General features: G+C 54.4%; 1 protein-coding gene across 2 annotated transcripts; it reads left to right on the top strand.

Moving 5' to 3' along the window:
* Positions 1-2,768: 2,768 nt before the first annotated feature.
* Positions 2,769-11,375, top strand: LOC119356323 (protein Brevis radix-like 2). 2 transcript variants are annotated; one of them, XM_037623269.1, is made up of 8 exons: positions 2,769-3,290; positions 3,381-3,425; positions 3,778-3,896; positions 7,360-7,527; positions 9,702-10,099; positions 10,218-10,362; positions 10,471-10,916; positions 11,035-11,375. In XM_037623269.1, exons 4-8 carry the CDS (start codon positions 7,435-7,437, stop codon positions 11,111-11,113), a joined length of 1,161 nt encoding a protein of 386 aa, XP_037479166.1. In that variant the 5' UTR covers positions 2,769-3,290; positions 3,381-3,425; positions 3,778-3,896; positions 7,360-7,434; the 3' UTR covers positions 11,114-11,375. The 2 variants fall into 2 exon arrangements, with proteins under 2 accessions (XP_037479166.1, XP_037479167.1); XM_037623270.1 differs by lacking the exon at positions 3,381-3,425.
* The last annotated feature ends 539 nt before the right edge of the window (positions 11,376-11,914 follow it).

The raw sequence follows: 11,914 nt of genomic DNA, 5'->3' as shown, positions 1-11,914 counted from the left end.
TGCATGCGGTGCAATTGGGGCATCAAAATGCGGGACGATCCAATGCTGCTCCGTTCCACCATCCGGGAAAGAGAGGCCGTCACTTGTGCGGAACGAACTCATCGGTCTCGGGCTCTCGGCCTTGGCAGGGGCAGGGCCAGGGAATCTGCTTTCGCATGCGCGATGTGACGCCCGGCCATTGGGATCCCAAAACATTTCCCGTTCATTCGTTCGGGACTTGTGTGAAAATCGTGATCGATGGTCTCCAGCCGACTGCGCGTACTGTCTACAATCATGCTGTACAAACAACGGAACTGAAACGCACGCACTCGCCTGTCTCCAACAAATACGGCGAAACGTATCCGTCTGCGCCACGAGGTGCCTTCAGCCGGCGTGGAAGGAACCGCGGCAAACGTGCCGGAAGACAGGTGATCATCGAGTCCCTTGTAGACCGTAAGGGCTTCGGTTCGCTAAAGCCGGGCAAACGCCTCCCCTCTAAAAAACAAATTGTACGTGAACTTCTTTTCTCCGCCACCCCAAGCCCAAGGAACTACTCCTATTCAATCACTTTTGCTCTTTAGCTTTTGCACTGTCCCAGCGTCACCAAGTACCCAGTCCTACACTTTCTCAAGAAACTATGCAGATCGACCATCACCTAAAGCCCCCAAGTGAGTATACCGCGGGAGCCACTGCATGCGCTCCCCCTCCCTCCTACCGTTTATTTTGAACTTTCAGCTTTGAATCCAAGAAATAAGAAACGCCATTTTTAGCATATTTAATGTTGTATTATCCTTTTTCCCGTTGGTCCTTGGTCAAGCACCGGCCACTGTGCTGCTATCTCCACTGCACAGTAGTAGGAGTACTACGCTATCCTTGAGCTACAGTATGCGTACGACTGGAGCGGGCCGCATGCGCCGAACGGACAAGGATCCAAACATTTTGCCACGTCAAAATAGCTACTGGCTTGTAGTTGTAGGCATGTGAAAACGCGTACGGCCAAACCGTCGTCAGGAGAAGATTTAAAACGGCCGAACAAAAGACGAGAACTGCCAAATGTGGTTAGGGAATTGTCGGGAAACAAAATTGCATGCGTGGACGTGCAAATGCCGTAAATAAAAGGCAAAAAAGCGGTGAGACAAGATGGAATCGGCCAAATGTGGTTAGGCAAAAGTTTGGAAAACAGAAAAGATAGGGAAACGGTAAAAAGAGATATGGAATGAGAAAAACATGAAATATTGGGGAATAAAGACAGGAAACCATCATAATAACAAAAAAAAAAGGTAAAAATGGATGGAAACAAAAAAATTGTGGTTTCTTTTGCGATGAGACCCGTTGTTGTTAAGAGTTCTTACAAAAATTATCACATATATACCCAAGGTACAAGCATAAAGCAAATGCAGGGAAAATGTGAAATACGAATGATGAAACGAGTATTTATGTGCATACGAAATGATGGATGGACTATCGAAAAAAATTGCGAGTAACATATTTGTTGAGGGCACGACTGTGTAGGATTATTTTAATAAAAAAATAAATAAACAGGTGTACACACATGGTTAGTTGGACTATGAAGGAGACGATGCTTATAAATGAGGAATTTAGATCTCTCTAGTTCCCCACATCCATCCGTGCATAGTACTACCTAAACTACAATCGTACAAATTAGAGTGGACATATATGTTGAACTGTACGAACATGGTCCTGTAGATGGATGGGTGTCGTTATGTGGACCATGCGACAACATTTCAATAAAATCAAACACAAAATATGGGTATTGAGACGTTCGCTTATAACTGATTAATCCCGATATACCCAATAACCGTGTATGCACGTGCTTCTGACCATACGTAGTAGTTTCTCAGCGACAAATTGGAATAATTCCAAAGCAGATTTATTAGTTGAGGTGGACTAGCGGTGTGGGTTAGAGCATACCGGGTCATTTTAATAAAATAAAAATTGTTGACGGACATTGTCGGGTGGATAATTGATTTTTTTTAAATCAAACGCAAAAGATTTGCCTCATTCATTAAATAAGAGAAAAATAGAGTTTGACAGTTTGCAAATGACCCTACAAATAAGTATCATGAACTTGGATCAATCCAGTGCCCGTTCATGTGCTGCCATATGTATATAATAGCACAAATTAACAGCATCTGACAACTTCTAATAGAAGAGGCAAAAGATTTGAGATCGGTTAACGAATTTCAATTTTCTCAGTACTAGCATATACATTGGCTTCTATAAACAAAACTTGGGGGACAACTCATTTTGCCAAAAAAACATATACATGTCCATTTGTACCTAGTTGCATCGATCGAGACCTAAAGTGTACCAAAAGGGAGGTCAGTTGGATTTGGATGGACACTATTTACCCGCCAGAAACCTCGTTAAAAATTTAAAACACAACCGTTTGCTAGATCATGGTGAATCATTTTTATAACAAAAGAAAACATTTGACAATGCGGTGTTGTGTGGACCGTGTAGATAGTCAACAAAAAAATGCTGCATTTGGATATATCCAATATTGCCTGAAAAAAGGGAGGAAAGAAATATATCCAATACGACATTTGCAAGGAACAAAAAATCGACCTCACGGAACATGCGTCGACTTTTTCTTTTTTGAATGTTGAACATGTGTTGACTTGACCTTGGCGACCAGAAGATATAGCTGCTGCGGCCGCACGGCCAGGATCGGACGGCCGAAGTTGTCACGGGGCCCGCCGCCCACGCCCCTGGCCTAGATTTCGGCGGAGAGTGCCGGATCGACCGGGGCGCGCAACGATCGGACCGTCCAGACGAGAGCTCCGGACACCAGCCGCATTCCCCTGTGGCTCCGGTCTCTCCTCTTCCCCATCGCTTCTTCTGTGAAAGGAATCTCCCTCGCTCCCTCCACGGCGTCCAGTCTCGTTTCCTCGGCTGCGCCTTCCAGAAGGGAAGCCTACGCTGCATGCCTGCATCTCGCAAATAAAAACTCTCAAGGCTAGCCAAGCTCTACTCCTCTGCCCCGTACTACTCCCACCTTTTATTTCCCTTCCTTCCCCGTCGAATCCTCGCTCCGCCCTGACCTTCCAGCACGGCTTCTGATCTTCCGGCGCCGCTCTAGGCCACTGCAAGGGCTGCCGCCGGCCGTACCGTCACCGCCGACGCCTCCACCCCTACCTGCCGCCTTTGATACGCGATCCATACGGGTCGGAGGAGATCTCAGTAGCAGCTGGTGGTGCACCGTTTACCTTACACGACGGGTAAACTCGCCACGGGGGCCGGCCGGGAGCAGCGGCGGTGTCAGCCGGGCGGGAGTCCGTCAGTTGGCAGTAAGTACTCCACCCCACCGGTCAATGCGGTTGGCCACCGTGCTTCTCCACTCCCTCGTCCTCTAACTACTCCACTCCATTAATTTGTAGGAGTAGTGCCCTCCTCGCCACGCCGGCCGGCAAGAGGCGGAGAAGGTGCGCGCTCGAATCGAAACGGCCGGCACTGACGCACCGCGTTCGTGTCGCCTGCCGTTCTTCCTCCATTTATGCCTTCCTTCCTCTCTGCTTGCCCTCGTGTCGATCGTTACGCCTTTTTCTCCCCGCGCCCAGCTTGCACTGCGTGCTGCTCGCCGTTCCGTTCTCCAAAAGTGAAACCCCAACAGCTGTTTCCAATCAAGTTTAACACCAAAACCGTATTACGTATACGCTCTTGATTACGCTCTCCTCCCTTGTCAGCTCATGTCGTGTCATCCCTATATATTTTCCCCTGAAGAATATAGACATTTTCACCGATTTTTCAGATTGCTTTGTTTACATTGATTTTCAGATCATCTCGGCGTCAAGATACACCGCGCGCACTCTGTTCACGCGACGGGTAGACCAGCCAAGGTGCCGGCCAGGAACAGCGGCGATATCTACCGGGCGGGAAGCCGTCGGTTGCCTTCTGTAAGTACCATCATCTCATCCTCACCGGCCGGTCAGTGTGGTTAGCTTACGCTCTAGCATCGCCATTAATCAGTGTCCTCATCAGTAAACATCGGCCCATTAATGGCTTGTTTAAGGTTGGTTGGGAAGGCCGAGCGGCCACCTGGCCTAGATTTGTGAAGAGGTGCTGCCAAAGCGAAAGATTTTGAAAAATTAAAGAGGATCAGCGGCGGGGGCCCCGCGGCGCAGACACTCGATGGCTGGTCGCTTTTGGGGCCGGGCCCGGCGCCTGAAGGGGTAAAAAAGATAAAGAATGTCGAGGCAATACGTTGATCTCGGGGGCCATACTACTGCATGCAGCAGTGATGCTACCACGACTGTAGCTCAATGTGCCTCGCGCGGCGAGCTAGCTGATGCTGATGCTGCTGTCTTGTGTCGACTCTTTCTTCCCCATACGCTTCTGTCCCGCGTCGGACGTCGCGCTCATCTGGATTTAAACATCGTCGACGAGTAGACCACCAGCGTAGTAGTAGTACTGTATACGTAGAGTGACAGCGGCGTCGACGTGAAGAGAAGCTTCGCTGCGCGTCATTTACGCCAGCTTGCATGCGTATTTGCATTTGTTTTCTCATGCATGCGACGCACGTACGTCATGGGCGCGGCGCTCTCCGGGCAGTAGCTAGGTCTGACCAGCCAGGCAGACGCGTCGATCGCAGGTCGAACGTTGAAGATTTTGTTGCGTCTCTCTGTGCATCTACCTGCGTGACTCTGCGCTCTGCATGCCCGCGCTCTCGGCGCTCCGGCCATGTCTCCTCACTTTGTCTTCACAGTGTTTTTCTCTACGCTGCTGCGTGAGAACAGCCTGGTCTGCTGCCTGCCGGTGCATGCATGCACGCATGCTGCTAATGGACATGGGTTAATTGCATCGCACTCCTTACAGTATTATGAGTAGCACTGTAGCAGTCTTCCTCCTAGCACTGTTCTTCTCGCTGGCCTGCCCCGGTTAGGCGCCGGTGAGAGCTCTATCTCGGCCATAGTCAGGGCATCTCTAGCCGCGCGCCCAGGAAGGCCTTCCTAGGCATTTTTTTTACGCCGGCGTCGAAAAATCGGCCCAGTCGCGTCCCCAGTAGCCCGATTTTCGCTGGCCTGGGCCGAAAACAGCGCCGGCGGATCCAGGCCGGACCCGGCGCGTTGGGGAGCGCCCGGGGGCAACAGGCGAACTTTTTTGGCGCAAAAAAGCCGCGGGCCCGCCGCGTCAGCGACACGGCTCTCTTCTCGCCTCTTCATCGTCCTCATCGCCTCGTTTCCCGCGGCGAATCAATGCCAAAGCTGCCGCGCTGCCTCGCCGGGTCAGCCTGCGCCATTGATGCCTCACGGGCGGCGCAGTGAAGGCCGGACGACGCGCGTCCCTCGCCCGCCACGCGTACACACGGCGGCCACGCGTACGGGCGGCGTCTCGGCCTATATAAGACGCGCACCAGCGTGCTCGGCGATCACACTCTCTCGCCGTCGTCGTTCCTCCCTCTCCTCTCTCTCGCCGTCGTCGTTCCTCCCTCTCCTCTCTCTCGCCGTCTCCACCCATGGCCGAGCGCTTCCCTGGTGACGGCGCGGCGGCGAACGGCTTCGGTCGCCGCCATCTCCACGAAGACGAGGCTCGCCTCCTTTACGAGGCCGGGTACCCGGTCCCGCCGGACATGCGGGTGCCCGGCGCGTGGAGCATCAGCGCCGGCGGCGTGCCGGTGCCACCACCACCCACCGGGGCGGCGCGGCGTGCGGAGATCACACGCATCCGCACGTCCCTGCCACGGGCGGCGAGGGAGGGGCCACGGTACGTCCCCGACAACCCGCTCTGGGAGCCCTACTTCCGCCGCCGTCACGCCGAGCAGCTCGAGGCCACCAACGGCGTCGTGCCCTCCGGCAGGCTCAACTCCAATGGCCGGCGCCGGTGGTGGGGCGTGCCCGGGCGCACGTTGGAGGCCGCCCTCGAGTACATCGAGGGCGGCAACACGCCGCGCCTCGAGTACCCCGATCCCCCGTCCTTCTCACGCCGCCGGGGAAGCTCCTGGACCCCGAGGCGCATGGAGACCGGGGGGGTCCTCCTCGTCATCCGGCGGCTCGCCCTGCCTCCCTCCCCGTCAAGCCGGAGCCCCAAGGCACGCCGGTCAGTGCCCGCACGCGCAACTCCGGCGTCCGCATCGGCGCCAACGCCTCCCCACCCACCGGCCGCTTCGTCCTCGTCAAGCCCAAGCCGGAGCGCGACCTCCCCGCGGAGTACGAGGAGATAACCCGGCGCGGCATCTCCGACGAGGACGCCCTGCGGTGGGCACGGGACGACTACCTCCGCGACGAGATGGTCCGGCAGCGCCGAGCCCTGGAGGAGATCGCCGCCCGCAAGCGTGGGCGCGAGGACGAGCACGGCGTCGTGGTCCTCGACAGCGACGACGACGCCCCCGGACCGTCCAACCCGCCGCGCCAACCGGAGGAGGGATGCGGCAGGGACAGGGACGGCGGAGGCGCAGGCGGCGGCGGCGACGACGACGACGACGACGGCGGCGGCGGCGGCGACTACACGCGGTTCTACCGCCTCCTCGGCATGTAAACCGCGTGGGCGGGCGGCGAGGGAGACGGCGGGGGTAGCCCGCGGAAGTTTTTTTCTTTTTTTGTAAAATATGTTTAAGTTTGAACGAACTCGCCGATGCTTGCGTTAAATTTCAGTCGTGTTTGCGCTGTATTTGAATTTTTTAAAAAAACGTGTGCGTCGCGACTGGGGGCATCACGCCCCCAGTGCGCGGTTTAGCGCCGGCGCGCCTCCGGGGAGCGATTTTTTGCCCCCTCCTGAAAGGCCAACGGCTGAAGATGCCCTTAATCCTCACAGTTGATCTGCATGTCTCACCGCTTGCCGGGCGGCGCAAATTCAGCTCGGTCGATCGCTCTGCTGAGGGGCTGACACGGGTGGTACTATGTAGCTAGCCGCGCTCGTCGGCGTCCCGCGCGCACGTGCGGGCCGGGACGGTCCCGTGGTCGAACAGTCCATGTCCGCGCAGTGAGTAGTGACTGAGCAGCAGTGCCGTGACATTGAAATGGCGTGGTGCCAGAATCCGTACGTATTTGTTACGGCCCGTCGTTCTAGCTAGTAGTACACTCGTAGAGTACGACCGATATTGTGGCATTAAAGAAGTAGCACCACCATGCAATATCCACAGTAGTGTACAGTACAATTAATGTTTGACCTGCACCCGCCTCACCAATGTTTGACTTGACCCTCTCTCTCACACTCGCAGATCTCACATATGGATACTGCGTTCGGTCGTATGCGCGCACACTATCTGTAGTTTTAATTTGCACCGCCTGCATGCATGTGCGTGTCAAAGTGTCAATTACTACAGGGCGTCTCTTAGATATGATATCGTACGTCACGGTACCACCACCAATGAATGCACGTTGCCATGTGTGCTCGCTATATATTCTGTTCTGTTGTGTGCAGGTAGAGCGCGCGCGGTGCAGCAGCGAGAGGCGATTGACCGACCCGTGCTGCTGAGCGTTGGAGGCCGGCCCGAAGATGCTGGCCTGCATCGCGTGCTCCGCCAAGGAAGGCGGGGAGGACGGCTCCCGTGCCGCGGCCACGCCGGCCGCCAGGTCTCTCACCTCACAGGTACCATCTGTCTCTCTCCAACCACTAGTGTACCAGCGTGCGTGCCACTCTCCTGGACCGAGTGTACCACTGTTTTTTCTAAGGACGCACCTGCCAGTACCTGCTCTTCTTTATCTCTCTCTCCCTGTTCATACTGTACAGTGTATATGCAATGCTTGTGTTGTCTCGTCTGTCAGCCTGGGTAGGAGACCAGAGGATAGAGGGGTCGATCGAAGGTTGCAGTTAATAGGGAAAGGAAACGGGAATGGCTGCCGGAACGAACGGCCTCTGCCACTGGCCTACGTACTTACCTATATTAGTTACAGCACAGTGGTGCACAGCACTTGGCCAGTGAGCCTAGGAATTGCCCAAGCAGGGCATGCCGGTGCGGCAGCCGATCGAATTAAAGCCTCCTCTGCCCAGTTAGTTATAGGCTAGCTGCATGCAGATGCAGGGACGATAGCCGCTGCGTTTTGGCAAAAGATGCCAAGCCCCGGGGTTGTTGATCGATGTATCATCTACATGCAGACAAAGAAGATCAGCTACCTATCTGTCTATACGTATGCGGTTATAGGAGTCCTGGCCCTGCTGGCTGCTCCCGCTGGCAATTTTTTGGCGCTTGCTCGTTTATAGGAGTAGAGTAGTAGTTCCGCCACCCCACGCAAACGCAATCAAATGGCGTGAGCCCAGCTCGACCGATCGTCCTCTTCCAAGCCTCACGCTGTTGTTTCTGTCCCTCGTTCATTGCATCTCCTTGTTGCCTTCTGCAGCACATATGCCATATCTGTGTCACACACACACATAGAGCGCGTCCCAGTTAACAAGGATGAAGGAAATGAGTAAGTACACTAGCTTCCTAGTTAGACCCTTAATAAGGATGGGTCGGCCAGCCAGCCAGAGGCTTCTTTTATCTGAAAATGCACAACACCGTAGTTTTCTTCAGACTTTGGCGCGTCTAATTATGATGCAACCATGGATGCGATGCAAAAGCAGTGCAGCTAGCGTGAATGACAGTGGTTCAATCGACCACTTTCTTTAGCACCACGTACGTACCGAGAGTATGTACGTTGCTCCATTCCGTTCCATTCCTCGGGAAAAAGCTAGGCCGGTCAAGGGAGGACACGATGCGCACTGATGAGTAGACGTGGTGGGAGAGAAGGCCGCCAGCCACCTTTCCTTTGCTTTGCTTGGATCCCCATCCCCATCCCCCTACCACCTTTGGAGCGCTTTGCTTGCCGGTTCCCCATGGGTCCGTCGTCGACGACATTCTTTCACTTTCTCTCAAACTCACCACCGCCCATTCGTCTCTCGTCCCCTTTGCCGTGGAAATAAAGATCGAGCAGCAGAGAAGCCCATGGGTAGCGTGGACGCACCACGACGACAGCGCCTGCGTTCATGTGCTGCCGTGTGTGCCCTGGACTGGGGATGGACCCGGCAACCTGCATCACGTTTTGCCGGTACGTGGAAAGCCATGCCTCGGCGGCTTTGTTTCCCCTCGTCTCCGAATAAAGCCGGCCCGCTGGTCCCCCGCCCAGGGGCTACGGGCCTACGGCGGCGCCTCGGCCCACCCTTTAGGCCCAGGCTGGGCCTCCCCGCCCGTTGGGGCTGGGCTGGCCCGGGCCACGCGAACACGGGGCCTGCTTTTGAAGTAGGCACGCAACGCATAATGCATGCATGCGGCGGGATCATACGCCGCCTTTGGAGAACGCATGCATGCATCACGGCGTGGTTCCTTGCTTCAGACAAAAGGATAATAAAGATTTCACTGGTATCAATCCGGCGTGATCGCTAGCTCGCTGTATGTATGTACGTAGCGTGGTCCTTTGTACTAGCAGTAGTAATCTGTGCTCTACATGTAGCCTTGCCATACATATATACCCACTTTTCTTTGATGTGAACTTGTTCGTTAGTCAGCTCGTCACTCAAAGTCACTTGAGCACTCAACGAGCATATCCTTTCTCTGGCCAGCCATGATCCATCGCCCCCTTCCTTAAAGAATTCGTATATATGCACTTCTGTTGGTACTGACTAACCATGCATTGCGTGGTAGCTACTTATGCTAATTCCAGTCATGGCTGATGTTACATTGCACTCATGACTCATGACTCATGAGCGGTTAGTGACTAAGTGAGTGGTGTGTGGCTAACTGGTTTCGTTCCTGCGTACGTACGTACGGTGCAATGTGTTGTCTTCAGCTCAAGGACATGGTGCTCAAGTTCTCCAGCTCCAGCAAGCACTACAAGGGGGCGGCCGCCGGGAGCCCCTCTTTCAGGAGCTACCGACGCCCCTACCCGGGATTCGTCGACGACACTACCTTCACGCCGACGGGCAGACCCGCGAGCGACGCCGGCGCGTACACAAGGACTACTGCGGCAGCAGCGAACGGGAGCGCGCGGGCTGCCTCGTCGGCAACGTGGGACATGACCGGGCGCGGATGGCCGGGCGTGGACGAGGAGGACGGCGGTGAGATCGTCGCCGCTGGGGTGGACGCCGCCGTGCCCAGGGAGTGGACGGCGCAGGTGGAGCCCGGCGTGCAGATCACCTTCGTCACGCTCCCCGGCGGCGGCAACGACCTCAAGCGCATCCGCTTCAGGTATTTACCGCATATCAATTTACTTTGTTCAGCTAGCTTTTGCTCAACTGACGTGTCCAGCACATGCATGTTGAGGTGTTGAACTGATTAACTCTTGTAATGTGTGCCGCGTACGTAGCCGTGAGATGTTTAACAAGTGGAAGGCGCAGCGGTGGTGGGGAGAGAACTACGACCGCATCGTGGAGCTGTACAACGTGCAGACCTTCAGCGGCACGCAGCAGGGGGGCTCCACTCCGACGTCCTCCGTCGACGACTCGCTTCTGGTCGGTTTACGCATTGTTGCACGCGAAATGTTTCCTTCACTTGAACTGATTCATCCATGACAATGACATACTGATCGAACTATTTCGGGTGCAATGCTTCGCTTGCAGAGAGATTCGTCCTATTCCCGGGGCGGCTCCACGAGGGACAGCCCGGTCGTCATGATGCCGCCGCCGCCGCCGTCATCCTCGTCGAGCAAAGACCCGATGTCACGGAGCGTTTCGTGCAAGGCGATGATGCCGCCGCCGTCGGGGCCTTACGGGGCGGGGCCATCCACCAGGGCGGCGTACTACCCGTCCGCGGCGGCCGTGCCCGACCCGTCCGACCACGTCTGGGCGCACCACTTCAACATGCTCAACTCCGCGGCGGCCGGCGGGCATTCCTCCTACGACCCATCGCGCGCCACCACCTCCTCCCGCGACGAGGCCTCCGTGTCCATCAGCAACGTCAGCGACATGGAGGCGACGGAGTGGATCGAGCAGGACGAGCCCGGCGTCTGCCTCACCATCCGCGAGCTCGGCGACGGCACCCGCGAGCTCCGCCGCGTCCGGTTCAGGTATATATGCCTGCCGCCATCCATGAACTTGCAAAACCTTTCTCGGTTGATCGGTATATGAATTCATACACGTTTGATCAGCCCGATCTCATGCATGTTCGTGTAACTATTTTTTCAGCCGGGAGAGGTTTGGCGAGGACAGGGCGAAGGTGTGGTGGGAGCAGAACAGAGACAGAATACAGGCGCAGTATCTGTAGTTGATCTGGTTAAGCTAGTGGCGTTGGAGATAGATTAAGGGAGATAATGGTGAAAAGAGTGTGAAGAAGGGATAACCGGATAGGTGGAAGCAAACTAGTGGTGACCGTGGTGCTCGGCTTGGTGAAATATGGAGGTTGCGTTTGAATTTCAATGTGCTCCTCTGCTTTCTGTAGACTTTAGACATGTATAAACCTGATATGCTCGCCTGTCTTTGGCTTATTTTACCTTTTCTAAGGCACCAATGTGGTTCATTCGTTGGTTTGATTTAGTGTTATGTTTTTTTGCGTTTCTTGGTGGGATTTGGTCAGGAAGTACTGAATTTGTGAATTTATGCGTGTCGATGTTGGCATGTTTGGGGAAAGTCCATAGAAATGCATGGCCAAGGAGAGGCTGACCGATGTGGGATGCTTATTGGCAGGGAAGTTCGTGAGAGATAGTATCGCTCACATATGATGAATATAAATAAATCTGAACGCACTCATGGAATTCAAAGTTTCATATACGCTCAAACAATACGATAAATATAAAACTAGAAATTTCACCGAAGAGGATTTTTGGAATATGGATACACCGGAACCCACTTCATAAAACTTAGCAAACAATGTATTTCTATGTTTTGTAAGTTCCACAAAAAATATCATCCATATAGTTTTTGTAAATAATACTACGGTCAATTTTAGTTGGAGAGTGTAAATTTTGCTTGATTGATTCCGGTTACATGAGTTATATTATATATCCTTGAGAGTGAGGGAACTGAACGCCCCTACAAAGAAAGCACGCATGCCATGGGCGTCGGCTGA

The sequence above is a fragment of the Triticum dicoccoides genome, chromosome 2A (genome assembly GCF_002162155.2).
Source record: "Triticum dicoccoides isolate Atlit2015 ecotype Zavitan chromosome 2A, WEW_v2.0, whole genome shotgun sequence".
Taxonomy (NCBI): domain Eukaryota; kingdom Viridiplantae; phylum Streptophyta; class Magnoliopsida; order Poales; family Poaceae; genus Triticum; species Triticum dicoccoides.
Note: the sequence above shows the minus strand (reverse complement) of the source record. Positions and strands in the feature narration are given on the sequence as shown.

Coding starts and splice junctions, on each gene's coding strand:
- LOC119356323 (XM_037623270.1), top strand. CDS start 7,435: ATGCTGGCCTGCATCGCGTGCTCCGCCAAGGAAGGCGGGGAGGACGGC. Junction 10,363..10,470: donor CCGTCGACGACTCGCTTCTG/GTCGGTTTACGC, acceptor CTTCGCTTGCAG/AGAGATTCGTCCTATTCCCG. Junction 10,917..11,034: donor CTCCGCCGCGTCCGGTTCAG/GTATATATGCCT, acceptor CTATTTTTTCAG/CCGGGAGAGGTTTGGCGAGG.